This window comes from Papaver somniferum, chromosome 4, assembly GCF_003573695.1.
Source record: "Papaver somniferum cultivar HN1 chromosome 4, ASM357369v1, whole genome shotgun sequence".
NCBI lineage: Eukaryota > Viridiplantae > Streptophyta > Magnoliopsida > Ranunculales > Papaveraceae > Papaver > Papaver somniferum.
In genome coordinates this window covers 10,459,977-10,487,948 of record NC_039361.1, presented here as the reverse complement: position 1 = coordinate 10,487,948, position 27,972 = coordinate 10,459,977, and the positions used below count along the sequence as shown (strand labels likewise).

Here is a 27,972-nt window from a genome sequence, read left to right as displayed (position 1 = left end):
ACATTTATGGTCTTTCTGATGAAGCTACCCTTCTTCGTTCATTTCCTAATGCCTTGGATAATGATACCCTTCTTGAACGTCTTAACAATTCCTTAAATAGCTTTTCTAATGATAGAATTTCATCTCTTTCTCTAAATGAACTTAGATCACAATTTCGCTTCTTGGAAATTGATCATAGATCCAGTTTAGGCTTAGCTAACAGATTTAAACATCTCCTTATTGATTCCAAAGATAAAACCAATGAGTTGAGAACCAAGATTAGCGGTCTCATAGATGATAAAGATCGTATCTATGATCAAGGTGCCAAGGCTCTGGCGAAATTCCAAGAGGCTCTCCTTGAAGTTCAACTTGAGCGAGATGAAGCTAACCACAAGAATATTGAACTCTGCGAAAGGGAAAATCAAATTCGTTCTCGTCTTCTCATAAGTAGTGAGGAGGAATTTGTCTGGGCTGCGAAAATTTTAGATGATGCTAGAAAAGATTTAGGTGTAAATGTTAGTCTCCAAGTTGAGCATACAGCCTTGATTAGAGATATGATTTCTGACAGAGAAGGTTACTAACTGCTCTTTTTTACTAATATTTTGCTTCTTATGAATTCTCATCAAGTTAATAATTGATTGTCTTTTGCTCGCAGATTCTGAAAATAGATATCGTGAAAAGATTGAAGAAATTGAAGCTGAAAAGGAGGAACTCGCAAAGAATATTTCTTCTCGCAACGACAAGTATTCTAGATTAAAGAATCAAATCAAGATCACTATTGCGAATTTTAAGAATGATGCTATGCATTTTCGCAATCAAACTATCCAAATGGTTTGTGACGATCATAATATCCCACATTCTGATTATCCTTGTCTCTTGGAAGAAATCCCACAGAATACTCCCAGTTTGATTATCTCTGATAGCGAAGCTGACGATGAAGAATCTGATAGTGATGGAAGTTCTGATGGTGATGAAGATTCTGATGCAGACGAAGAAGGCAAGATGTAGGATCAGACTTATTCCCTTCTTCGTCTGCGTCAGAATCTTCATCACCATCAGAACTTCCCTTTCGCAGAGTTCGATATTCTTTCGGTTAGCTTCATCTCGTTCAAGTTGAACTTCAAGAAGAGCTTCTTGGAAATTCGCCAAAGCCTTGGCACCTTGATCATAGATGCGATCTTTATCATCTATTAGACCGCTAATTTTGGTTCTTAACTCATTGGTTTTCTTTTTAGAATCAAGAAGGAGATGCTTAAATCGGTTGGGTAAGCCTAAACTAAATATATGATCAATTTCTAAGAGGCGAAATTTAGATCTAAGCTCATTTATAGAAAGAGATGAAATTCTATCATTTGAGAAGCTATTTAAGGAATTGTTAAGACGCTCAAGAAGGGTATCATTATCCAAGGCATTAGGAAATGAACGAAGAAGGGTAGCTTCATCAGAAAGACCATAAATGTCTGCAAAAAGGATCATTTAAATAAGATAAAACAACAGGATGAATGAATAAAGGGAAAAGAGAAAAGTAACATACCATAAAGCTGATTATTAGCTTGCTGAAGACTAGAGATTTTGTTCTTATACGAAAAAGAATCAATTTTTAATTGTCTATTTTTCTCGCAAAGACCTTTAACTTCAGCTTCCAATTCTTCATTCTTTTTGCGAAATTGAAGATTCTTCTTTTCAAGATTTTCGCGTCTTCTCTCTAGATCTGAGGCAACAGCAAAAGAAGCTTTTCCAGCCTGCGAAAAAATATAAAAAATATTAATATAGAAAGAAATTTTGATTTATAAAAATGAAGAAGTAAAAGGATAAAAGTATACCAGACTATTGAGAGAATGCAAGAAGTCGGGAGTCACTGATCTAGAAACTCCACGAAGAGAGCTATCACCATCCAGTAAAGGGACATCGCAAAGGGTAGCGAGAGCTTTGCAGGTATTTGCGAATTGGATATCTCCCATTCCTTGTAAAGAATCAGAAAAGAGGCCAGAGAGCTTAGCCATAGAAGATTCAGGTAGAGAATCTTCACTTGCAGCAAGATCATCGTTGTCTTCATCAGCTTTGTCACTTTCGGAATTTTCGTGAGGAGGAATATTAGAAGGAGAAGAAGAACGAACTTTCCTTTTCTTTGGAGGAGGACCAGTTGATTTTTCCATGCGAAGAACACCTTTACCTTTATCACCAATCTTCGCAACATCGGCAGATTCTTCTACTTCAGCAATAATCTTCACACACAGATAAAAATAAGAAATGGAAGCATGGAAGTAACAATATACTGTTTAAAATCATAAGAGAAAATTGAAGAAAATTTAAAATCATAAGAAAAAATTTCTTACCTCATCTGTGTATGAGCGAAGAGCTAACAGAGTACTAGATTTCACAGTCCTATTATAACTATCTTTCAGTTTTTGGATCTGCGGAATGTCGCAAGAGTTAGCGAACAGAATAATAAAAATCGATAAAGAAATATAAAGTGAATTAAATGGGAGGAAACATACCTCTTTATCCTTCTCGGTCCAAGAGAAAACCCAAGGTTGATAAGCAGCGAGATTCGCAGGAAGAACATTTGACCCAACAATGTAGGGTCCTTTTAGCATTAAAGGATAAACACACCATTTATCATCTTTGGATTGGTGAGGAGTTGTGTTTTTACCAGAATGCCAGTCAATATCTTGCATGAGAATTTTGGCTTCATCAATGTTATCTTTCCTTTTTAAGCGAATACCCCAGCGAGTATTCTCTTTCTTCATGGAGATAAGTTCATAGTTCTCAAAGAAATTCGCTACTGTGTATTTCTCAGCAACTATCTCTAGGTTTGCAAATTTAGGATCCCTAAGTTCTTTGGAGTACAGAGATCCTCTACCAGCACCACGATTAGCGAACTCTAGTATCAGACGGATGTAGTCCCCACTCAGTTAGAAGATAACTCGCGAAAATCCCGAGTGAGCGAGAATTTCATAAAATAAAGGAAGATATGGGTTATAAAGAGGAATAGGGAGACCTGCGAGAATCTGACCTAGCGAAATTATGATTGATTGATCATCACAATACTGATCAGAGAAAAGTCTGACAGAAAGAATTGATTTGACATTTTCACCAGGAATGGTGGAGAGTGTGAAACCTTTATCAGCAAGATATTTTTGGACATCTTGTAAATTCTTCTCATATCTATGACCACTTGGAGACATGTTTGAATATAGAGTATGGTAATGAATAAAAAGTAAGAGGATTGAACGAGGAAAAAATTACAGCAGCAGAACTTGCAGAAGAATAACAGAGTTGCAGAGATGAGAGAATAAAGGGTAAGAAGAGTATATAAAGGAGATTGTTTTTACTCGAAGAAATAAACACCATTAAGACGAAGAGACGTGAGCCGTTGAAAAGTAGCGGTTACAGAAGACGTGTCAAGAAACAAATGGAAGAAAGAATACGTGTGATAAATGCAGAATATGAAAAGATGAACAGCTGCGGAATTTCTCACATCATTCTCTACTTTGCAGAGAAGATATGAGAAGAGTCAAGATGTAGGATCATAATCTCGCAATGACAATGTTTAAGAGAAATTATCAATGACACAGCACAACAGCGTCGCAGAACAATTTCAGAAATGATAAAATAAATGACGTCAGCTAAGATCACGAGAAAGATATGATAATCCTGCGAAAATTAGAGAGTTTGTGAAAATGAACATTTGTAAGGTTGCGAGAATATCGCAGACCATACCCGAAAATAAAGGACAGATTAGCTGTCATCCACTATGTATTTCCTTATAAATAGTCGTTCGAGTTGTAAAGAAAAGGGAGAGATCTTTTTGAGTAAGAAACAAGTAAATAAGAGAGACAAAGTCTAGAGAAGAAATCATTCTTGATTTCTTTATCTTTTCTTGCAAGAACATTCAAAGATTGATCAATAAAATTAAGAGTGTAAACCTAAAAATGAGTTGATTAATAATGAAATCATATGAGGGGTGTAGTGTAGGATTTCCTGCAACTACATTTTCGATTGACCTAATACTAGTGTATAAGGAGACCGCTAACACATTAGTTTCAAGGTGTACTGTCCAGGCTTGTCGACTGAATAGTTAATAACTACTTTGAGCATTTAGTTTTTAGTCGATTCGATTCCCATTGTGGCCCAAAATATGAATCTTAAGCCAAATTTAGAACGGTTTTTTGGGGACCATCTTTTTTTTAGGGGACCATTATTTTATTTTGGGTAAGACATTAGAAGTAAATCTAGGTTACCCATTATCTAAATATTTATATTAATACCAAAATTACCCATTTCAATTAAGTCAGTGTAATGATTAGTTGTATCATTAGGTTAACATAATTAGTGATTAGTGCAAGATTAAATCAAAATAAATAAATAAATTAAATAATCAAAAAAAAAATAGTTGTATCATTAGGTTAACTAAAATTACCCCTTAAAATAATTAACTAGTTATGTAGTTGCAGGAAATCCTACACTACACCCCTCATATGATTTCATTGTTGATCATCTCATTTTTAGGTTTATATTCATAATTTTATTGATTAACTTTTGAATGTTCTTACACGAAAGATAAAGAAGTCAAGAATGATCTCTGCTCTGAACTTTCTCTCTCGTATTTACTTGTTTCTTACTCAAAAAAGATCTCTCTCCTTTCTTTACAATTCGAATGACTATTTATAAGGAAATACATAATGGATGACAACTAATCTGTCCTTTATTTTCGAATATGGTTTGCGACATTCTCGCAACCTTATAAATGTTAATTTCGCAAGCTCTCTAATTTTCGCAAGACTATCATATCTTTCTCATGATCCTTGCTAACGTCGTTTCTGAAATTGTTTTGCGACGCTATTGTGCTGTACCATTGATAATTTCGCTGAGACATAATTGTTGCGAGATTCTGATCCTACATCTTTCCTCTTATCATATCTTCTCTGCAAAGTAGAGAATGATGTGAGAAATGCCGCAACTGCTTATCTTTTCATATTATGCATTTATCACACGTATTCTTTCTTCCATTTATTTCTCGACACGTCTTTTGTAACCGTTACTTTTTAACCACTTATATCTTTCCATATCAACCGTGTTTATTTTCTCGAGGAAAAATTCCCTCTATATATATTCCTTTTCACTCTCTTCTTCTTTCTTTTTATTCTCTCTGCAACTTCATCTTCTTCTGCAAATTCCATTATTGCAACCTTTCTTCTTTCCTCTTCAACCTTTTTAAGTTCTTCTTCATCTTCATACTAGATCTTCATAGTTCGTGATATTCTTCGAGACAATCTCCCTGCTATCATTTTTCATGGATTCATCAAGGTTAGTCTTCTCTTTTCTTCCTGATGAGTTTTGCTGAAATTGATATATTTGAAATTAATCTTGTTTATTTCCTTATTTGATGTTGTTTATGTGATTCCCATACTCTTGTTATTTCAGCAAAAGTGGTTCCAACACTAAATTTACAGTTCAGAACCCTAACAATCCTAAATCATAGCAAAAGGTTGTCGCACATAAAATAAAGTCTGCGAATGAGAAGGTAGTAAGAAACACTATCTTTTTCTAATAACAATATTGTTGCCTCTGTTTCTTATCTAGATTGTAATTCGCAGGGTGATAAATATCTTCATAAACCTCACAAGAAATCTCGCCACCTTAAAACTGTTCCAACTTCTGTTCCCTTCCACCTACTCATTTCTTCCAAATCTCCTGCGACATCTTCGCAAGATAAACCTTTATCTCCAATTCGCGAAAATGCTGCTTCTGACTTCATTTCTTCAGTTGAACTTTCTATGATTGAAATTCCCCCTGTGGATCCTTCTGCGAATGAAACATCTTCTTTTCCCATTGAGAATGTTTCTCAACCTTCTGTCTCTACTAGTTCTCTACCCAAGTCTCTTCCTCTGTCGAAAGAAAATGTGGAAGGGATAGATATTGCTTTCAAAGTTTTATCTGAAATTATGGATGATGGAAAGAAGTCTTCTACTGATCCCACCAAGTCTAATGTTTGCGAAATTCTGAGCAAGCACTTGGGTTCTGGCAGAGCTGCTTCGCAGATAGCTTTAGAAAAAGAATGTAATGCTCTTCGTCTTGAAAACCAGAAGCTTCAGAATGTTTTGCTGGATCGTGAAAATCTTCGCAAGAAGAATGATGAATTAAGAGGTATGATTTCCTTATTTATGTCTTAAGTTTGCCTTTTCGATGGTTTATCCTTCCTATGTCCTTTAAATCCCTCTTTCGTATGTTAAGCATTAAATCAGAAACGAATAATGGAGAGATATCAATTTGAATCTGTTGTTGAAGAAGCCCGTGTTGATAAAGAAATCTTGATGGATCAATATAACCAATTAGATAACCTCTATTCATATTCTCTTGATCAGATAAATAATCTCACCAATGAAAATACCCAATTAGTTCAAAGACAAGATCTATTAAGTAATGAAGTATCTCATCTTTCTTATTCTTTAACTAAATCTAATTTAGGGATGGAGACTTTATCAGATGAGAATAAAACCTTATCTCAAGAGAAGCGAACTTATTTAAACAAGATGGTGATATCTTCGCAACAACTTAATATTCTCCAAAAAGTATGTGGTGACCAAGAGAAATCTCTTCGCTCTTTGAGAAATGAACTTAAAGAAGTAACAAAATCATCTATCGCTGAAAGAGATACACTCATTCAAGGTAGAATAGATTTAAGTGTGAAAGCAAATCAGCTTAAAGAACAATATTCCAAATTAGAAGAATCTTATTCTTCTGTTGCGAAGAAAAATGCCTTACTTGTTTCTAAAGAGAAAAATCTTCAATCTCGACTTAATGGTTTAGTTGGAGATAAATTTGATGACGCAATGTACCATTGGGAGAATAGTTATCTATCCTTGATTCAACACCTTATTTCGCAAAAGGAAGGTAGTCATAATAGTTTGACTGCCTTAATTATCTTTTCTTTGTCATATCCCTTTGAATTCCTTATCTTAATAAATTTTGTACTCTATTTTTCGCAGAGTCTGAGAAGAATCTTCATTATTCTATTTCTGATTTGAAGGCTAAATATGCTAAGATTCGCAAAGAAAATGCATTGCTCGTCTCTACCCTTACTGGTTCTCGCGACCGAGCAGAAAGAAGACTTGATTATCTTGCTTATTTTAAGGATATTCAAGATAGGAATCATCAAAGAGCACTTCTTCGCCAAGTTCATCTCCGGGTTGAAGTACTTGTAAATGACATCTTACTGTCCAACTCTCTTCCTCCTACATAATTTGATCCTCTAGAAGTAGATTGTGATGAAGTTCGTCGTCCTGCTGATAGTGATTATGATTACGAAAGCGGTGCAGAGGATAATTTCCTGGAAGATGAAGAAGAGGTTCCTTCTAAAGAAGTATCTGCTGGTGTTAATCAGAATGAGAAAGAAATTTCTCCTGAAGAAGTAATTGCTGGCGATAATCAAGATGTAGTCATGGTGAAGACCAAAGCCGAAATGAAGGAGATGCTTGCGAGAATATTGGCGAAGAATTTCTGTCATCTCCTGCTACTGACATTAATATTGAAGCTTGAGTTTCTTATCTAGCTTTGTCTTCTTGAACTGTCTTATTTTTATCACTTTAGAGAGTTACATTTTTCAATCGACTTTGGAGTCAACTTTTCCTTTTAATATTTTGTTGATAAGAAAGATAATGCTTCTTGTGTATCGATTCCCATACTTGCCTCTCATTATATTTCTTGCAAAAAATAATCTGTTATGAATGCTTATAATTAATTTGTTTTATCATATGGTTTTATTTTGCCTTCCTAATTAAAGGTCTTATTATGCCATCTCTTGTCATTGCGACAAAATCGCAGGACGTTCTTGCACTTTCATACAAAAACCCATTGATATTGTCTTAATTTTTTCTTTTGTATTATGGCCTCTTCAGGAATGTTGCGACAATATGACAGGCCTAAATATTCTTGCGAAAATAAAGCCCCATGACATTGCCGTCTTGCGACGAAATCACAGGATGTCTTCGCACTTTCATGCGAAAACCCCTTGATATTGTCTTATCCTTTTCTTTTGTATTATTGCCTCTTCAGGATTGTTGCACAAATATGACAAGCCTTAATATCCTTGAGAATAAAAAGCCTCATGACATTTGCGTCTTAAGACACTTATCAGCTCCCTAATGGAGGGTGCCGCCTTTATCTCCTCCCTGGTTGCCCCTTAAAGGAGGCGTACTTCTACCATACAAGGTTAGCTCCTCCCATCCAGTCTTAACAACAACCAGTTGTTTTCGCAGCCTCTTATCCCTTTTACCTATAGGGCTTATGGTTACGAGACTGCACCCTAAGTGGGGTTTTCTGCAGGTCGAGTGCAGTATAAGCCAAGACTTGTCAAGAATGGCAAGGACGCTTCAAATGCCCCCGACACTCTTGACTCAACCGTGTACCTCGGCGCCTTGATCAGATCTGCACTCCTAGGGAGAGTCCTTATTACCTTAGTCGCCCAACCCAAATCATATACTCAAGTTGAGAATCCAAGGTGCCTCTCCCGGATGGGCTTTATTGACTCCAAATCTCCATGACTCAGGTTCCGGTGGAGGTGTAGCCTTTCCCTGAGTCATGTAATAGGTATCCCCTAATATGACGTACTTTAGGTCTTACATTTGCCTCTTGCGAAATTTTATTCGCGAACTAGGGTGTACGCCATAAATGTTCGCCCCTTTCTTTTATGTCATTGTTCTCTGCGAAAATTTCGCACATCATAATCTTGTTTTGATATGAATAATCCTGCAATTATTCTTTCAGAATTCATAACCTCTCAAAGCTTCTTACGGATAATATCTTTTTAAGTACAATTTGTTCCATGGTCTGTCTAATCTATGACCAACATCTCTTCCTTATGGATCCATTAATCTATAAGCTCCTGTTCCAACTACCTCCTTAATGATGTAAGGTCCATCCCATTTTTTCGTTAATTTTCCACCATTTTCTCGCTGATATATTGGTGTTTCTCGCAGAACTAAATCTCCTGGTTGAAATTCGCGTATTTTGACACGTTTATTATATTCTCGAACTAATCTTCACTGATAATTCTCCATATGTTGTAAATATTTTTCTCTTATTTCTTCTAATTCATCAAGTTTGTTTAAAATTAAGCCCGCACTAAGATTTTTCTCCCCAACTTCTCTTTTTGTTGTTGGAATAACAACTTCTGTCGGTAACACCGCTTCAACTCCGTATGTTAAACAAAAAGGTGACATTCCAGTAGCTTCTCTTCTAGTTGTATTATAAGCCCATACTGCATTATGTACTTGTTCGCACCATGATCTGTGATGTCCTTCCAATTTCTTCTTTAATATATTTGTTGCTTCTACTTTCCCATTAGCTTGTGGATACAAAGGAGTGGACTTTCCACATTTTATCTTGAATGTATTAAGTAACATTTCTATATTCTGGCCCTCAAACCGTTTCCCATTATCAGATACCAATTGTGCAGGAATTCCAAATCTGCAAATGATATTTTCGAATATGAATGTAAAGATATCTTTGTCGCGAATATGTTGTACTGCCTTCACTTCTGTCCATTTTGTGAAATAATCTGTTGCGACTATTAAGTATCTTCTTTGTCCAGTTCCTGGTAAGAATGGCCCCACAATGTCTAAGCCCCATTTTACAAAGGGACACACACTGGTTGAAGATGACAATGGTGCTCCTGGTGCATGTATTTTCTTTCCATGCCGCTGACAATCTTCGCAATGTCTTGATATTTGTTTCGCATCTTCATGCATGTATGGCCAGTAATAACCTTGTATTTTTGCTATATGTGCCAAAGATCTTCCTCCGCTGTGATTGCCAGCATCTCCACTATGTAACATTTACAACACCTTTTCTCCTTCCTCTCGTGTCAAACATATGAGTGATGGTCCATTAAAGGATTTTCAGTATAGCAACCCATCTCTTAATTCATAAATCGTTGCTCGGATTTTTAATTTGTGTGTTTCCAATCTATTTCTTGGTGTTTCTCCTTTCACCAAATATGCATGAAGTTCCATTCTCCAGTCTGCGACATCTCTTATTTGTTATTATTTTTCATTATCTATTATCATCACATCCACATCTTCCTCTTCTTTATTTATCGATGGTGACAGAAGTGTTTGTATTTTTATGCATCTCGCAGTTGGATCGGTCATCATGCTTGAGATGAAAGGAAATGCGTTTGCGAGTCTATTATCCTTTCTTGAAATGTGCCTCCATTTTATCTTTGGGATTTTCGATGATAAGTCTTCAACCAGCTTCTCGTATTTCTTCAAGGATGGTTCATTTGTAGTATACTCTCTTTTTATTTAGCGAACAACTAGCTGCGAATCACTAGTGATCCTGGCATTTTCTAGTTTCATTTCTATTGCAAATTTGAAGTCATGTATCACATCTTCATATTCTGTTTCATTATTAGTGGATGCAATTTCCAATCTGAATGAAAAAGCCATCTTTATTCCTTCTGGCGAAATTTAAACAATTCCAATTCCATTTCCTTCTCCATTTGATGATCCATCTACCAATATTTCCCATCTATTTGGTTCTGTTAATAAATCTTTTGGATCTCCATGTTCTTCCTCTACATCCATCATTTCTTCTACTGCTTCATCTTCTTCTAAAGGAAATTCTGCCAAGAAATCCGCAACAACTTGTGATTTTGGTGAAGACAAAACTTCATATTTAATATCAAAGTGGCCTACTTGTGCATTCCATCTCTCTACCCTTCCTGATCTTTTAGAATTCTTCATCACTGATTCAATTGGTACTTTTGTTAATACCTTCATCTTGTGTGCTTGAAAGTATATGCGGAGCTTAAATGATGCATAAACTAATGCTAATATTAACTTTTCAATTTTTGAGTAATTTTTCTCTGCGGTATTAAAATTTTTGCTAATGTAATAAATGGGTTTCTCCACTCCTGCGTCTACTCGCAATAACACAACACTTAATGCATGCGACGTTGTCGCAAGGTAAATCAATAATTCTTCTCCTGGTTCTGCCTTTTGTAAAATAGTTGTATTCATAATATGTTCTTTGATTCCTTGAAAAGCCTTTTCACATTCATCACTCCATTTAAATTTTGCACCCTTCTTGAGTATATCGAAAAAATATTTGCATTTGTCTGATGATCGCGAAATGAATCTCCCAAGCGAAGCTAGAAGCCCATTCAACTTCTGTACATATTTTATTGTTGCTGGTGTTGGCATGTCACGAACTGCTTGCACTTTTTCTCGATCAACATGTATTCCTTCCTTTGATACAATGTAGCCTAAAAAATTTCCCGATGCAACTCCAATAGTACACTCCTCAGGATTCAATTTAATGTTATACTGCCGCATTTGTTCAAAAATCTCCCTCAAGTCTTGTACATGGTCTTTAGCTTCTTTACTCTTTACTAACATATCGTCCACGTATACTTCTAATGTTTTATGTATCCATTTTGCGAACACATTCTCTACCATTCTTTGATATGTCGCTCCCGCGTTTCGCAAACCAAATGGTATTTTCGTGTAACAATATAAACCTCTAGAGGCAAAGAAAGCAGCATGTTCTTGATCTTCTTCAGCGAGAGGGATTTTGTTATACCCTTTGTACTCATCTAAAGATGATACCCTATCATTTCCGGCCGCGGATTCCATCATTTGAGGAATATCTGGTAACGGAAAACTATCTTTGGGGCAAGCTTTGTTTAAATCAGTAAAATCTATGCAAATCCTGATTCCTTTGTTTTTATTTGGAACAATGACCATATTCGCTATCCATTCTGGGTATTTAGATTCTCTTATAATTCCTTCCTCAAGCATTTTCTGTAATTCTTCTTCTATTTGGGAATGGTAAGTTGTTGCAATTTTTCTTATTCTCTGTTTAAATGGTCTCAGATTTTTGTTAATCTCCAATTTGTGGCATGCAATTGATGGACCTATTCCTGGTATCTCATCCATGTTTCCTGCGAAAATATCTTTATATTCTCGCAACAAGTTAACAGTTCTTTCTTCTTCTTCTATATCCATTTTGGTTCCAATTCTCAACATTAGAGGCTCCTCTATAGTCCCAACGTTTATTTCTTTTGTTGGTTCTGCGGCAATGTAACTGGGTTTAGGTTCTCCCGTTGGTGTTGGTTCATTTATTGCTTTTATGGGTCTTTCTCCTTCTTCCGAAATTTCGCCAGGTATTCCTTTGCCTTCTTTTGCCCTTATCATATATACTCTAAATTCTTCTTCCTTCTTTGCTTCTTTTGCCAATTTTCTGCGAAATTGTTTCTTTTTTGCTTGTTCTTCATAATGTTTTACTTCAATTTGATGACATAATTTCGCATTGTCAACATCTCCTCTGATTTCACCTATTCCATTTGAAAACCCCACTATGAGAAAACCATATCCAAACATATTATATTATATGATGACATATTATATTATACTATGTTTTATACTATTCCATTTTTGGCGTACTGCTAGTGGGTTTTTTTCTCTGTCTAGGGGGATTTAATACATTGATGCAACGTTGATACCACAACTTTTATCGATGTATCCAAGATCTTCCTAATAACATATTATATGGCGATTCCATATCCACCACGCATAATGTTACATGTGTTTCGATTTCTCCAAATGGAATTCGTACCACTATTTCTCCTTTAGGTTTTATTGTGGATTTTCCAAAGACGTGAACAAAGTATGTTGGACTGGACATTTCTTCGTCTTTAAATCCCATTCCCCGGAATGCATGATAAAATATTATATCAACTGAACTTCATGTATGGATTAAATTTCTGTTCAACATCCATTCTCCTGTGGATTTTATTGTTGTCTCCTTCTCTTTTCGTGTAATAGGCACTGTGATGACCAACGGAGATGTATGGTTCAAATTTTGTTTGGTATTTCTTCCGCCATGAATGCAATTTTTTGCTTTTCCCAATCTTTCAAGGGTGATGTTTTTTCTACCGCCATAACTTTCTTTCCTTCAAAATTTCGTTTATGTATTTTTCCTTTGATGTTTTCATGGAATTCATTGATCAAGATTTTTGTTATCATATTACACTCCAATCTTTTGCCATTTTCATTGATTCTATTCATCTTTCTTCTAACTGATTCACTGATTTATTTAATCACTTTCTTGATTTGAATATTCTCAATCAACAATCTTCAACTTTCGATCTTCAATCTCTCTGTTTCTAGCGCCATTATGTAGTTGCAGGAAATCCTACACTACACCCCTCATATGATTTCATTGTTGATCATCTCATTTTTAGGTTTATATTCATAATTTTATTTATTAACTTTTGAATGTTCTTACAAGAAAGATAAAGAAGTCAAGAATGATCTCTGCTCTGAACTTTCTCTCTCCTATTTACTTGTTTCTTACTCAAAAAAGATCTCTCTCCTTTCTTTACAATTCAAATGACTATTTATAAAGAAATACATAATGGATGACAGCTAATCTGTCCTTTATTTTCGGATATGGTTTGCAACATTCTCGCAACCTTACAAATGTTAATTTCGCAAGCTCCCTAATTTTCGCAGGACTATCATATCTTTCGCATGATCCTTGCTGACGTCGTTTCTGAAATTGTTCTGCGACGCTATTGTGCTGTACCATTGATAATTTCGCTGAGACATAATTTTTGCGAGATTCTGATCCTATAAGTTCGATTGGGAAATATTTTTTGCGACGTAACCGAACTGATGTTCGGTTGGGAAATATTTTGCAAAATGACCAAACTAAAGTTCGGTTGGGAAATGTTTTTTGCAACTAACCGAACTTAGGGTTCGGTTGGGAAATGTTTTTTGCGACGTAACCAAACTATTGGGTTTGGTTAGGAAATGATTTTTGCAACGTAACCGAACTGATGTTATGTTGGGAAATATTTTGCGAAATTACCGAAGTAAAGTTCGGTTGGGAAATGGTTTTTGCAACTAACTGAACTATTAGGGTTCCGTTGGGAAATGTTTTTTGCAACTAACTGAACTATTAGGGTTCGGTTGGGAAATGTTTTTTGCGACGTAACCGAACTAAGGTTCGGTTAGGAATTATTTTTGCGAAATAACCAAACTGTTCTTCATGTTCATCATTTCCATTAGGTTCGGTTAGTTCGACAAAGTTTTTCACATAATTCCTATCCGAACTTCTCTCTGCAACTTCCATTTTCAACTCATTTTGATGGTTAATACTCATTTTTCAATCGAACGAGGAACGTCAAGGAAAGAGAGAAGAAGAAGAGAATAACTTTTTTTTCAAAACTAAAAAATATCGATTCCCCCTGTTTTTGTTTTTGATTTTGATTTTGGTTAATAGATTCATTTAGACTGGATACATATGATTAGATTTATATAGTTTTTTTTTGCTTTTTTTTTTTGCTGAGAAAAACCACCTGGCATTAACTTAAAAGAGAATTACAAACATTTACCAAGGGTTCCTCCCTTGCAAAAGCATCCGAAAAAGGTGGAAAGGGAACCCATTCGTTCTTAATACAAAACTTTCTGGCATAACGAGCAAGCCGATCAGCTAGTCTATTTTTAACACGCTTAATATACATAAGTTTAAAAGTTCTAAGACTAGATAGCAGACTCCGACAATCCGACATAATATCACTACTCCACCACCCAACATTTGTGCAATCTCCATTCACAAAATCCACCAACTGGAGACAATCAGAAACGAATACGACCTTAGAAAGATTCATCTCTTGTGCCCAAGAGATACCCAAAAAAAAAGCGCAGTTGATTCTGCTCCAACGACATCAGGAAACAATCCAAAGTCAGCTCGACTACCCCTTATTGTTCCTGCAACATCACACCAAATAACACCCACACCCATATGAATTTTTTTATAAGAACCATCAACAAAAAAGAAATGATCTACATCTTCACTGAAAGTCTTAATAATGTTATTCCAAGAATGAACATGACTGGCAGGCTTAATATAAGAGTTTATCATTCTTTTCACTTCCAGAATGACCTTGTTTAAATCTATAGCTATTTTCCTGAAAACTACATCACACCTAAGTTTCCAAATACACCACATAATAACAGCAGCGATGCTTGGCCAATTAGCTACATACGGAGATTCACCCAAATCATTTTCAAACCAATATAGAAAGTAATCATCAATCCCTTGCAAATCAACTGAAATTAAATGTTGGAAAGACAAACCAAACCAGATATGCGAAGCAATAAGACACTGAATCAGAAGAGAATATCTTCTATATAAGGATTATAAAAACTGAGAAGAGAATTTACATGAAGCATATTAGAGAAAATTTTCCACATAAAAAACTTAATTTTGGGAAGAGAATCTAATGACCAGACCTTTCTCCAAAAAGAAGACTCCTTAATCGTGTAACTTTCCTTCACATAAACTTTATAAGCAGATTTAATCGTAAACATACCATTCTTTGTATGAGCCCACATAATTCTATCACTTTGATCTACATTTATTCTAATGGATCTGATTTTAATAACATCTTCAGGAGAAAACAAATCATTTAACAAGTTAACATTCCAACTATTATTCTGTTCATTTATTAGTTCCTTCACAAGTTTATAATCTGAATAATTAGGATTACTAGATATGGGAGGAGAAGTAGCATATGGTATCCAACTATCTGTCCAAATATTAGTTGAGGACCCATCATTAATTTTTCTAACTATGTTATCTCTAAGGAAGACCAAACCCTTAACAATACCTTTCCAAATCCAAGAAGAGGAGTCTGCAGCTTTATCAATCTCCAATAAATTCTGATTTGGGAAATACTTATTTATTAAAAATACCGAAACTAACTGTTCCGGGTTTTGAACAATTCTCCAACCTAGCTTACAGATAAAGACTCTGTTGGTTGCATAAGTATTTCTAATTCCAAGACTTCCACAAGGTTTAGACTTAACAATGTCTCCCCAAGAACTAAAGTAAGAAGCATGTCTAGGATCTTTCTTAGACCACCAAAAAGCTCTCTGTATAGAATCAATCTTCGCAGTAATCTTTTTAGGAAGAGGAAAGCAAGACATCTGATAAACAACTAGATTAGAGAGAACATGTTTAGTTACCACATTCCTACCAGCAACATTTAGATTTATTCTTTTACAGGAACTCAATCTATCATAGAATTTATCAATTATAAATTGAAAAGACCTAACTTTATTCCTATTGATAAACAAAGGCGTACCAAGGTACTTTTCAGAATTACTTAAAAATTTGATGTTAAGGGTTCTAGAAAAAAGTTTAATGTGTTTATGATGCATTTTTGAACTTGTTATAAAACCTGACTTTTCAAAACTTATGACTTGTCCTGAAGCCTTAGAAAAAACATCAATGATTTTCATGAGATTTCTAGCATAAGTGAGAGAAGCTTTACAAAATAACATGCAGTCATCTGCAAAAAACAGATGAGAAATAGAAGGACTATCATTCCTAACTTTAAAACCCTGAATTAGATTCTCTTGTTATGCTTTGATGAGAAGTTGAGACAAAACTTCCATGCACATAATAAAAATATAATGCTAAACACAATCCCCTTGTATAATGCCTCTAGAGGGGAAGAACATTTCTCCCAGAGAACCATTGACCAGAACAGAGTACGAAACTGTGCTAATACACTGAAATATCATATGACACCAATCATCAGAAAAACCTAACCTCTTAAAAACAGAAATAATGAAAGGACATTCCAATCTATCAAAAGCCTTGGAGAGATCAAGCTTGATAGCCATAAAACCATTCTTAACTTTCTTCTTTTTCTTTTTGAAAGAATGGAGAATCTCTTGACTAATAATAACATTATCATGGATCTGCCCATTTGCAATAAAAGCCGATTGAAAAGGATAAATGATAGAATCCATTAGAGGTTTAATCCTATTTTCTAATATCTTAGGAATGATCTTATATATAGTATTCGACAAACTAATGGTGAAATCATTGGGAGTAGATGGGCTTTTAACTTTAGGTATTAGCGTAATAAAGGAATGATTCATTTGTTTAAGAAGGTACTTAGTATTGAAAAAGTTTTGAACATGAGAGATCACCTCTTGAGAAGTTTCAACCCAATTATCCCTAAAGAAACCAGCCGGGAAACCATCAGGGCCCGGTGAATTCCAAGGATCCATATTCACAATATTAAAAATTTCATCTTCAGAAGGAATAGAAATTAAAGAACTATTTATATCATCTGTGACAATCGGTTTTAGATTACACAAAGCAGCTTCTAAATCAGAGTTACTCGGATTAGAAGAGATATAGACTTTTTTGAAATGGGAAGACAGGAGCGAAAGTACTTGTTCTCTATTATCCAGCCAGTTTCCTTGTTCGTCTCTTATGGTATGAATAGTATTATACATATTACGAAGCTTTACCGTATCATGGAAGAAATGAGTATTCTTGTCATACTGAGTGAAGTAATCTATCCTAAATTTCTTCTTATAAAAACTATTTTCAATCTCATACCAATAGTCTAGCTGGTTAGAGTAATTTAAAATGAAATTACCAATAGAAGGAGTATAATTCATACTCTGTAATTTTTCAATTTCATAGTTTATCCTACTAATAGTGCTTTTAATGTGACCAAAGGATAAAATGTTTCATCGACTGAGGTCTAGTTTAAGATTCTTGAGATTACCAGACACAACAAAACTCGGAGAAGCCTTCACATTTATAGACCAAGACTTTGAAAGAACACCTTTATACTCAGGATTCAGTTGCCAACACTTAAAAAAATTGTAAGGAATATTAAGATGTTGCTCAAAATGAAAAAACTTCAACAATATAGGACAATGATCTGAATAAACTCTAGCAAGGTTTGTTAGGCGAGTATGCGGCAACACAGAGAACCAATCATCATTAACAAAACCTGTATCTAGTTTTTCGAAAATCAATTCTGACGGATTCTTAAACCTTCTATTACACCAGGTAAAATGATTACCAAAAGCAAAAATTTCATTCATTTTCATATCTAATAATTTAGATCTGATAAAATTCGGAGGAAAAGAACTTTCTATATTACCACCTTGTTTTTCCGAATTATGTAAAATGAAGTTAAAATCTCCTAATAACAGCCAAGGATGAATGTTTGCCTCATTCATATGAGTAAGGAAGTTCCACTGGTTTCTTCTACTAGTAACATATTTAGAGCACCATAAACAAAAGAAACAATTCAAGTTTTGATTTTCGTAGTGACATTACACATAATATGGATCATATTAAGGGAACTACTAAGAATTTCAATTGTTGAATTTGCGAAATAGCCTAGATATATTCCCCCAGATTTACCAACAACAAGAATAATATACCACGAATCATATGGAGATGATGATTATATTTCTTAACAGTATCAATATCAACCATAGTTTCTATAAGACAAATTGCATCAGGTTTGTTTTTTTAAAGATATTCTGAAGATGTAACTACTTCTTATCAGTGCAACACCCATTCATGTTCCAACAAAGAAATTTCATAATGATAAAGTAAAACAAACAGTAAAAAGATAAAGCATAGATAGATAGTAAAAATACTAAGTTCAAAAAGGACTTACAAGGTCATGGGATGATGGGGGTTCTGCATCCATAGTATCCATAACATCTACCATCATGAGATTTACTTCGTTTTCAAATTCTTCTTGAGACAACACGGGTTCAGGAGGAACATAGCTATTGGAGTAGGTTCAAGTACCACAGCTTTATCAAAGCATTCTTCCACAACCTCATTAAATATTAACACTATTCTCAGAAAATGAGTTAAAAAGCATATCAGAATTATAGCTCATTTCAGTAGAAGTATTAAAAATAACACTCGCATTTGTGAAAACCGTCTGAGAGACAGGGGTACATGATGCTGACCAGTAGACATTCAAAGCACCAGTCTAGTACTAATCATTCTGACAAAAAACATATTCATACTCAACAGACAAACATTCCATCAAATGAAGTCATAAATCTTTCATAGTTACAAAAAAGAATTGCCAAGTGATGAGCTACTTCTGAATAATAACCCCTCAGATATAATAACTTTGAGTAAAAATTCTGTGTAAAAGACTTAGAATGATAACCATCAAACTTTTTCAAGATCTTCCCAATAAAAATAATATCTAGATTGTAATTTATATAGTTATTATGTTAGTTTTGATTTAAATTAAAGTAAAGGGTAAAAGTGTATTTACATAACTTTAGGACACCCTTATAAGTATAGGGAGGTTGTCCTAATAAGATCATGGTCCTCCAAAAAAAACTATGGTCCCTAAAAAATGGTTCCAAATTTAATTTTGCTAAGCGATCCAAATCTGTATGATGACCCAACACAAAATTATTCAACGGGTGATTGTTACATGTCTCATTGAGCACTACGGATAAAGGCGACCAGAAACTTGTCCTTGTAAGATATACTTGGTCTCATTTTCTGGTCTCTCACTTTTGTTGCTCTGCAACTCTATCTTAAAACAAACGGTTATCTTCATCCATAAACGATTATTTCCATCAGTTGCATTCATCTTCTCCATTGCAGCCTCAAGATCTATTGATTGTCTTCCCGAATTTTAATTGAATTTAAGATCCAGGTAGAGTAACATAGGTTATGTATATATTTAAATAAAACAAAATTGAATTATTAGCAATTGATGGCATGTTTTCTCCTGTATTTTTATTTTCTGATAGATATGATATATCATTGCCATTATCGTTTCGTATGCACTCTTCCAGTGGTTTTTATTAGTTTTTTATTTGGTGGTGCTTCATTATCGAGCATGCATTTCATTAATATGATTGTAAGCAAATTTTCATATTAATGAAAATTGAGGCATTAGCCTTTTCCATCGAAAAAAAAGAAACTTGTCCTTGTAACACAAAATTTGTTACAAAAATTTGCAGCTATGGACATCAATAAAATTCGTACCATCACCCACAAAATCATTTTTAGTTTTAACTACTCCCTTTGTTCCTTTTTAATAGGCTGGTTTCTATAAGTAAATGTTTCAAAAAAATAGGCAGGTTTTCTAATTGGGAAAGTCAATTGTTACTTTAATTTTCTGGGACCACTTTTCTCTTAACTTCTTTTGATGACAAGTGTCATGTGGACCATTTGACTTTATTTCTTTTGCTGACAAGTGTCATGTGGACCATTTCACTTCACTTCTTTTATTGACAAGTGTCATGAGGACCATTTTCAATGATTAGTTCTCTTAATTTCCTTAAAGGATGGGCAAATTAAGAAATTGACCAGCTTCCGAGCATACCGGCCAGAATTTCAAATACTTTTATAAAGTGGCCTTTCCGTTAGATTTTCCAACCGGATCCACCAAATGGTCAACCACTTTGATTTAGTCAATTATCCCCGTCAAAATTACCACCATATCCTAAGTAACCCTAGATATCTCTTTACTGTGTCGACCCTATTTTCGTTTCAGAAAAAAAAATCTCAAGCAGAGGAGAGCTGTAGTATGTAGAAGGAGACGTAGTTGGTGAGCAGTTAGAAGATTTTTGAAGTTTTAAGAAATTAAGAGGTGAAGATCAATAGTACTATGTTTAGAAGATGTTTGAAGTTTTGGGAAGATATCAGAAATCAAAGGAGGAGAGCTGCAGAAAGTTCTTCCATCTTCTTCTTCAATTGAGTGGTTTTGATTTCTGATATAGGTTGGAAGTTTGGATTGTTTTGGAGTTTCTAATATTGTGAGAATTGAACGATCTACCACCAGCAGAACTTCTTTGTCTTAATTGTTTTTAATCTCTTGTAAGTTGGTAGTTATATATTTTTTTTGACGATTTTGATGATTCATTAATTGATTCAATTTGAGACAATAGGTTTGTGTTAATTCATCTTATGCATGTTTGTTTGAATTTAATTTCATGAATTAGGATTTTTGAATGTTAAATTGGGGATCCTCTCTTAATTAGGGTTCTTGAGAAATTTAGGGGTTTTATCATATATGAATTTCTTTTTACTAATTCAAGATGCGGATAGTTGTGTTTTTAATGAATTGATGATTCGAAATTTGCAATGATAAATTGACAGAGAGAGAATATCATAGCTTGATCAATTTTGGCAGAGAAAAGACAGGGAGAAGTGAATAAATTTCTCTGTCTTAGGTGATTGATGGATGATTTAGAGTTTATGTGGTAGGACTGTTGGTGATGTGTTAAGACTTAAGAGCTTTCGTTGATTAGGGTTCTTGATAATGATTCAATTTGGGGAAGAACACGTTACAGGAAGAAGAACATGAATCGCTCATGGTTTAACTAGGTAGTAACCTAGCTAGTCTCTTGGTACCGTTTAACTAGGTTCGACCGAGTTAGTTTAAAAGAGGGGTTAACATGTCTTTTCTTAAGTAGAATAACGGACACTACACGGTTAACTGCAGTTACCCGTTTTTTAAAAAAAACGGGATGAAATTGTCAATATCGGCCACTTTATAAAAAGATTTGAAAAGATTTGAAATAACGGCCAGTTTTTTAAATATATTATAAAAACATGGTCACTTTAATAAAAAAATCATTCCTTAAATTTCTCTAAAAACAAAACTAGCCTATTAAAAAGAAACGGAGGAAGTATTAAAATTTCTTTCAATGTCAAATCTCATTTACAAACACGTGTCCAAGCATGCATTTCATTCACGAATCATTCGCCATTCCTACATTTTCATCACTGTGGGTGAAAAATGAGATCAAGTCGGTGTTGTGTGCTACAGTGGTATGGTATAATTTAAAATTTTAGCATACAAGACTTAAAATTGCAGTGGGAAAATGGAAAAAATGACAGGCGGGTCTGAAACCGATCAAATAATAGAGGCGGGGTTCGAAGCCCATCCTAGATTGTAGGAGATGCTTTAAACAACGCCTAAAATCTAGGATGGGTTTCACATCCCGCTTAAAATTTTTATTTTGCACATAGCGATGTTTTAATACCCGTGTAACCCAAAGAGGAAAGGAAACAGAATCATCACAATCACAATCAGTAACGGCTAAATAAAACCTCTACATCCTTATCGGGAAAATTTCTCCGCATATGCCTGCAACATTTGCATATTCTTTTACTAATGCAAAGTTGGTGTAAACATGGAACATATAAACCTAGATATGCAGATGTCACTTTAGCAGGACATTTTGGTCCGTAAGAAAAATAAAATGGGCATCCTAATTCAAAAGCTAGGTGCAGTTAGAAATTCTTCAAAAATACTCCTTTGAAATTTTGTTCAGTGGTTTCACTTGTTAACACTGGGGATATCTATCATCTAGTTTTGGGATGATTTCGAATCTTTTGATCAATTGAATTTCCGGAAAATGGGTCATTTGTCCAAATATTTTTAAATTACGGTTCAAATGGACGGGTAAAAAATAGTTTGGACGAAATGGCAAAAAAAAATAAATAGTAAGGATGAAACTGATTTCATCTTAGCTTAAATTTTAAAAATAGCAAGGATGAAATTAGATACATCTTGTTTAAATTAAAAATAAGAAAAAATATTTGAAAATAGGGACGATGAAATTGGTTACATCCCGCCTATTTTTATATCTTTGGTCATTTAAATAGTATCAAAATCTAACTGTCCATTTCACCCAAGAATTGTTGATTTTGGTCTTTTTAACCAATTTTATGTTGAATTTTCTCCCCACATCAATGTATGCTGAATTTTGGACTGAACTTATACAGAAGGCGACATGTATAAGTTAGTGAACAACATGAACTAACCCGTAGATATCACAGAAACTGAATCTCTACCTGGCGAAAGGAATGATTTTCCTAGTTTAAACCTTCAAATCTAATTGGAATTTAGCTTTTTCAAAAATGTTACCGAGTAGTGCAGTCATATTAGTGGGCGCCCTAACCCGATAAATGAGTGTCAATAATTTTTTAAATATATTATACCTTGCCAGTAATTTTTTTCTTCGATGAAAGAAGAATATATTAGCATAGAAAGGAGAAAATCTCATTCACAAGCACTAAAAGAAAACCATAACAAGTTTAATCATTAACTCTAGCCATCTTTTTTCTCCTTAACAGTCTTCCTTGTATATTTTTTTTCTGGTTCTTTATTTCCCGTTCGCATATTAAAGAACCCTATTTAAGGGAATTAGAGTTCCAGAAACAACATTTCAAAGGTTTCAAATATCTCTTTGGAATCTAATAAGAAATGGAAAGATGGCATTGAGGAAATTGATCATAAATTAACCATGTAGAGAAAAATAATTCAATCCATCTTCAAGTGCAGTTCAATTTGCTCCGGCATCTTAGTTCTTCCGGTTCCAATATGTTATCTCAAGAATGAAAAACATCTAAAATTCAAATCTGCTGTGCCCAAAGCTAGGCAAATTAGTGGACAATTTATACCAAGTGAATATGAAATCCCTCGGTTTCTTTTTTCTAATTGACGTATTAATGTATATCATTGCAAAAAGTGTGAGACATGAAACTGAAAACCTATAAGGAAGACGACTAAAATGTTAGTTTTAAGGTATATATTGTCTAGACTTATTGTATGACCTTAATCAATTGATTTTTAACTGTATCTCCAATATCTCATGACCTAGAAATAGACAAGGTTTGTCGAAATATTTGGCACATGACCCAAAATCTACCTCGTTCATAAATTTGTCTTGGAACCCCAACAAACACAATCGCCATTGGGCCCCAAAATATAAACCTTAACTCAAATTTGCTGAGCAATCTGTAACTACTGGAAATCCAATAGCACACCCAAGTAAGAAAAGAAACAGATCTAAGACATGATAAAATTTTTGGATAAGAAATTCTTTATTTATTAACCACTCCAAGTAGTGAAAAATACAAGTTCTTGAGTATAAGGAAACCCTAATCTCTCACTCTAAGCAAAACTGTTCCCTCTCCCAAGAATCCAACCTCTCATACATTGCCCAAGGGCCCCTATTTATAGACCAGTCGACCCTAATGGCGTACAACTCATTTTACTTCGTCTGGATCTCGTGGAGATGCTTTATACTTCGCCCAGATCATTTTCCATAAAGTTTTCCCCTTTCTTTCGCTGACAACTTTGGGTGTTTGTCGGGACGGCTGTCTATTTTCTTGCTCCATAATTTACTGACTTCGTCAATTATGTTTTCAGGCAAGTAACCTTATTTCGCCAACCTTTATTTCGTGGCTGGTGTCTTGGTGGGTACTCCGATTTGATTCGTTTGTGTTTTAGATTCCTTATGCGAGATACTTCGTTTTAGGATTCTTCCTCATCGTGCTTTGTGTTCTTAGTTGGTGGCGAGGTAATTCTGACATTTGATTTGACAAGTCACTGACCGATATCTTTGAGTGAGATTCTTTAGTCCTATTTCGTGCCTTCCTTTGCGTCCACATGGCGATCCTATTTTGTGTACCTACATTTTCTATCAAAGTACCACATGTTGAGTATGGTATTTTGGTATCTACATTTTGCCCTTTTTTCCTTGAGTATTGCTTGAAGAGCGATCCTTAAGGAAAAATATGTTTTGGTATAGTTCTTGGAGCGAGACATGTGTGCTTGAGTGGATGACTTTGTCCTTTGCTATTGAAGGAACGAGCGAAAGAATAATAACTTGAAAAGTATATACTTGCCTCTTATTCTTTCGCGAAGTTTCGAAGCTTCGTTGCAGTATAGAAGCATCATCCCTTGATCTTGTTGTGGTTGATCATGAGTTGTTGTTGGAACCATTCATTGCTTCACTTCGATTTTTCCCTGGTATGTTTAGTTGTTGATTCTTCATGTTGGTGAGAAGTAGCGAGGTGTCATGTTACATGTAATGAGCTAAAATTGACGAAGTATATAGTGAGCGAGATATCTTCGTTAACGTTATCCCTTTGCTTTGGAGAAAATAATGCTGCAATCTCGGGTTTGCGTGGTCGACTTCTTGCACATTTATTCATCATTTCCAGCGGCCCCGTCAATTCTATTGCCTTTTCCCTTGCTGAGACATTGCTCGTTGTTCCACTCGATGTTCCCCTTTTAATGACTGCCGTTGACTGCTGAGTCAGATATTCCTTTTCCTTGAACTCCTTCTTACTTTCTTCTATGGATCTTTTCAAGTCCTGTTGTTCATTTCTCTCACCGTGCCCCTTCTTTCCTTCATATTTCTTTATAAATCTCTTCTGTTAACCGCTCCATCTCTTTACCTTCTTCGTGAGTATCTTTTTTCTTGCTACTCGAACTTCATGCTTCCTTTCCTTCGATGTTACTTAATCGACCTTGGTAAGAGTCTAAAAGTTCCTTCTTTTATAGGGGTCGACTTAACCTTTCTAACTTGCCTCTACTTTTCCTACAAGGCTATGTATTCCTCCTGATACTCCCTCAATTCGTTCATTGTTAACGAGCTTCGATCGTGTAAGTTAGTTTTGATGATTTTCTTCCAAGCATCATCTTCTTCGTTCTTGTGCGAAGTTCATTGTAAGTGTAAGTTTGAGCTTTACCGGTGATAACCTCGTGTTGATGTTATCTTTGGTGATGAGTTGGTGGTATCTCTTCTCGTTCTCATCTTGCCTCATTGTATCATTTCACATGATATTGGTTCATTTCTACTTTGCTTAGCGACCTTTGATTCATATCAATCCCGTAATTTTTGAAAAAATTTGTGCAAAGCGTATAATATGTATTTTCCCCTATATGTGTGCCTCCTTTTGCTTTGGTTGATGAAGGAACTTAAGCTATCCAAAGTAAAAGTAATGTAATGCTTCTTTGTTGCCTCTGCCCTTGTTTTTCTTTATGCCTTACGTCTTCAAGAAGTATGAATAATAAGAATTCCGAAGTATACTAAGTATCCATTCTTGATATCTTTCCCTTGTCTTCATGCGAAGTATTATGGCTATGCCTCCTCTTCAGGATTATCTACGCTCCGTTACCTTCTTCTTCTCTTTGTTACCTCTTCTTCGCTTTGTTACCTTTTCTTTGTTTTATTACCTTTTCTTCGTTTCGTTACCTTCTTCTTCGTTTTGTTACCTTGTTCTTCGATTTGTTACATTCTTCTTCGTTTTGTTACCTTCTTCTTCGTTTCATTACCTTCTTCTTCGTTTTGTTACCTTTCTTTTCTTTTTAGTTTTGTTTGCTTTCTTTCTCTTGCCTCTTGTACATATTTTGGTGTTGTAAACTGTGTGGCTATAGGAGGACTTATTGCGCCTCCTAGTTAAGGTCTTACTTTGCCCCACCCTATCATTACGGGTCTTAATTCGACGAAGTCTCAGGCTCTCATCATTCTTGCGAATAACGATCCATCAACCTCGCCTTAACATTCTCTAGTGAGGTCTTATTTCGCGACAATACGACATGCCTAACTATTCCCATGAATAATAGCCCCATGATATTGCCGTCTTTTTTGGTCACGCAGCTCCCTAATCTGGAGAGTGTCGTCCCTTTATGTTCCCCCTGATTGCTCCTTCAAGGAGGTTAACCCTAACATGCATGTTGGTCTCCTCCCATCCGGTTATTACGACAGTCAGTTGTTTTCGTGACTTCTTATCCCTTCGCCGATATGGCTCATGGTTACGAAGTCACACCCTAGGTGGGGCTTCTTTGGGACTGAGTGCTTTGTAGCCAGGACTTGCCATACGAACATGGCCGGTAACGCTCCAGACGTCCCAGGCACCCGCAGCTCAACCGAATACGTCGGCGCCCTAGTCATACTCCACACTCCTTACCGAAGGCCATCATAAAAGGGACCCTCAACGGATAGGTCTTATCATTGCTCCTAGCTTATGTATCTGAGAGTTGTTCACGACGTGCGTTAGGACTTTTCCTATTACACTTTAGTGCGAACTATATAGGGTGCACGCCGTGGATTCCCAGCCTTCCTAGGCGAAGGGTTTAAGGTTTCTCTGAAACCGTTTCGTGGATCTTATTTTCCTCCTAATGCGAGGTCTTACTTTCCTGTTGTGAGGTCTTATTTTTCCTTGCTGGACTTGAATTACTTCATTTCTTATTTGTCTTTGATTTTATTCATTTTTCTGCTTTATTCGTGAAACTTGAAGTTGTATTGTACTTCGTATAGCATCTAAGTCAGCCACTCCAGTGGGTCAGAGTTAGTGTGTTCGCTGGGTTGGAGCTGATTTATCTCTTCGTCGATGACTTATCACATCGACGGCTTTGCGTGTTTCCTCGTTGGTACTACAATCATCCTTTCCTCCTCTTCGTCGATGATTTATCACATCGACGGCTTTGCGTGTCTTCTCTTTGGAATTGCAATCATTATTTTCTCCTAGAGTAGCTGAATGTTTCCGTCGTCTTGCGAACTTGTCCTTTGCTAATGATATTCCGACGCAGCAAGCTTTGCTTTGTTATATTCTGCTCCTGACGAAGTGCACCTTCCTTCACTTTTCATTTGCTCGTTAATTGTCTTACCTCGCTGGAAACTTTGTCGAAGTAATCTTCTTTAATATCTCTTCTTCTCTAACAGATCCTCGTCGGAATTGCCCACAATGCTTTGAGAAGCTCAGTTTTGGGTCGTCACGTTTCCCTTCATCCTCACATCTTTTTCCTTCTTTATCTCTTCGTCCTTGATCCTCGCATCTCATTCCTACAAGCGATCTCCTCAGATTCCTTTCTTCTTCATTCTCCTTTCGTTGCATCCTTCTTTGTCCTTTCTTCGTTTCCGTTATCTTCGTATATATTGTCCCTTTAACGTAAGTTTCTTCTTCCTGATGAAACCATTCTTGCTCCCGAATCCGTACCTCCTCGCGAATCGCTAGTCACTCTCTCTTCATCAAGTTTGTGGTTTTGCAGCGTCGGCGTGTCGTCTTGTCTCGCTAATCTAACGTGTTGTCCCACTAGATCCCGTTCTTGTTCTCTTTCTTGGCGAAGCGTCTCTCTCAGCTGTTCCAATATCACGTCGTCTTCATCGACATTCTTTTATATCTCCCCGTGAGTTGATTCCGTCGTCTTCATCAACATTCTCTTCCATGTCTTTGTGAGTTGATTTCGTCGTCTTCCCTTGTATTTATCTGGAACTGAACCGGTTTTGTTTTGTGAATCGATTGCTTTCGCCCATTTCCTTCGTCTTCCCTTCCATCATCTTCGCCCTTTCAGGTTGGTTTTAG

At 35.5% G+C, this 27,972-nt stretch overlaps 1 protein-coding gene across 1 annotated transcript; it reads right to left on the bottom strand.

Moving 5' to 3' along the window:
• Window positions 1-14,353: 14,353 nt before the first annotated feature.
• Window positions 14,354-27,504, bottom strand: LOC113271987. Its single transcript, XM_026521906.1, has 6 exons — window positions 27,278-27,504; window positions 18,497-18,611; window positions 16,499-17,477; window positions 15,285-16,345; window positions 14,680-15,156; window positions 14,354-14,617 (listed from the first exon to the last, which is right to left on the bottom strand). Exons 1-6 carry the CDS (start codon window positions 27,502-27,504, stop codon window positions 14,354-14,356), a joined length of 3,123 nt encoding a protein of 1,040 aa, XP_026377691.1.
• Between the last annotated feature and the right edge of the window lie 468 nt (window positions 27,505-27,972).

Coding starts and splice junctions, on each gene's coding strand:
- LOC113271987 (XM_026521906.1), bottom strand. CDS start 27,504: ATGCAACGAAAGGAGAATGAAGAAGAAAGGAATCTGAGGAGATCGCTT. Junction 18,612..27,277: donor TCGACAAAGTTTCCAGCGAG/GTAAGACAATTA, acceptor CTACTCCAATAG/CTATGTTCCTCCTGAACCCG. Junction 15,157..15,284: donor AGTCTTCTTTTTGGAGAAAG/GTCTGGTCATTA, acceptor CTTCTGATTCAG/TGTCTTATTGCTTCGCATAT.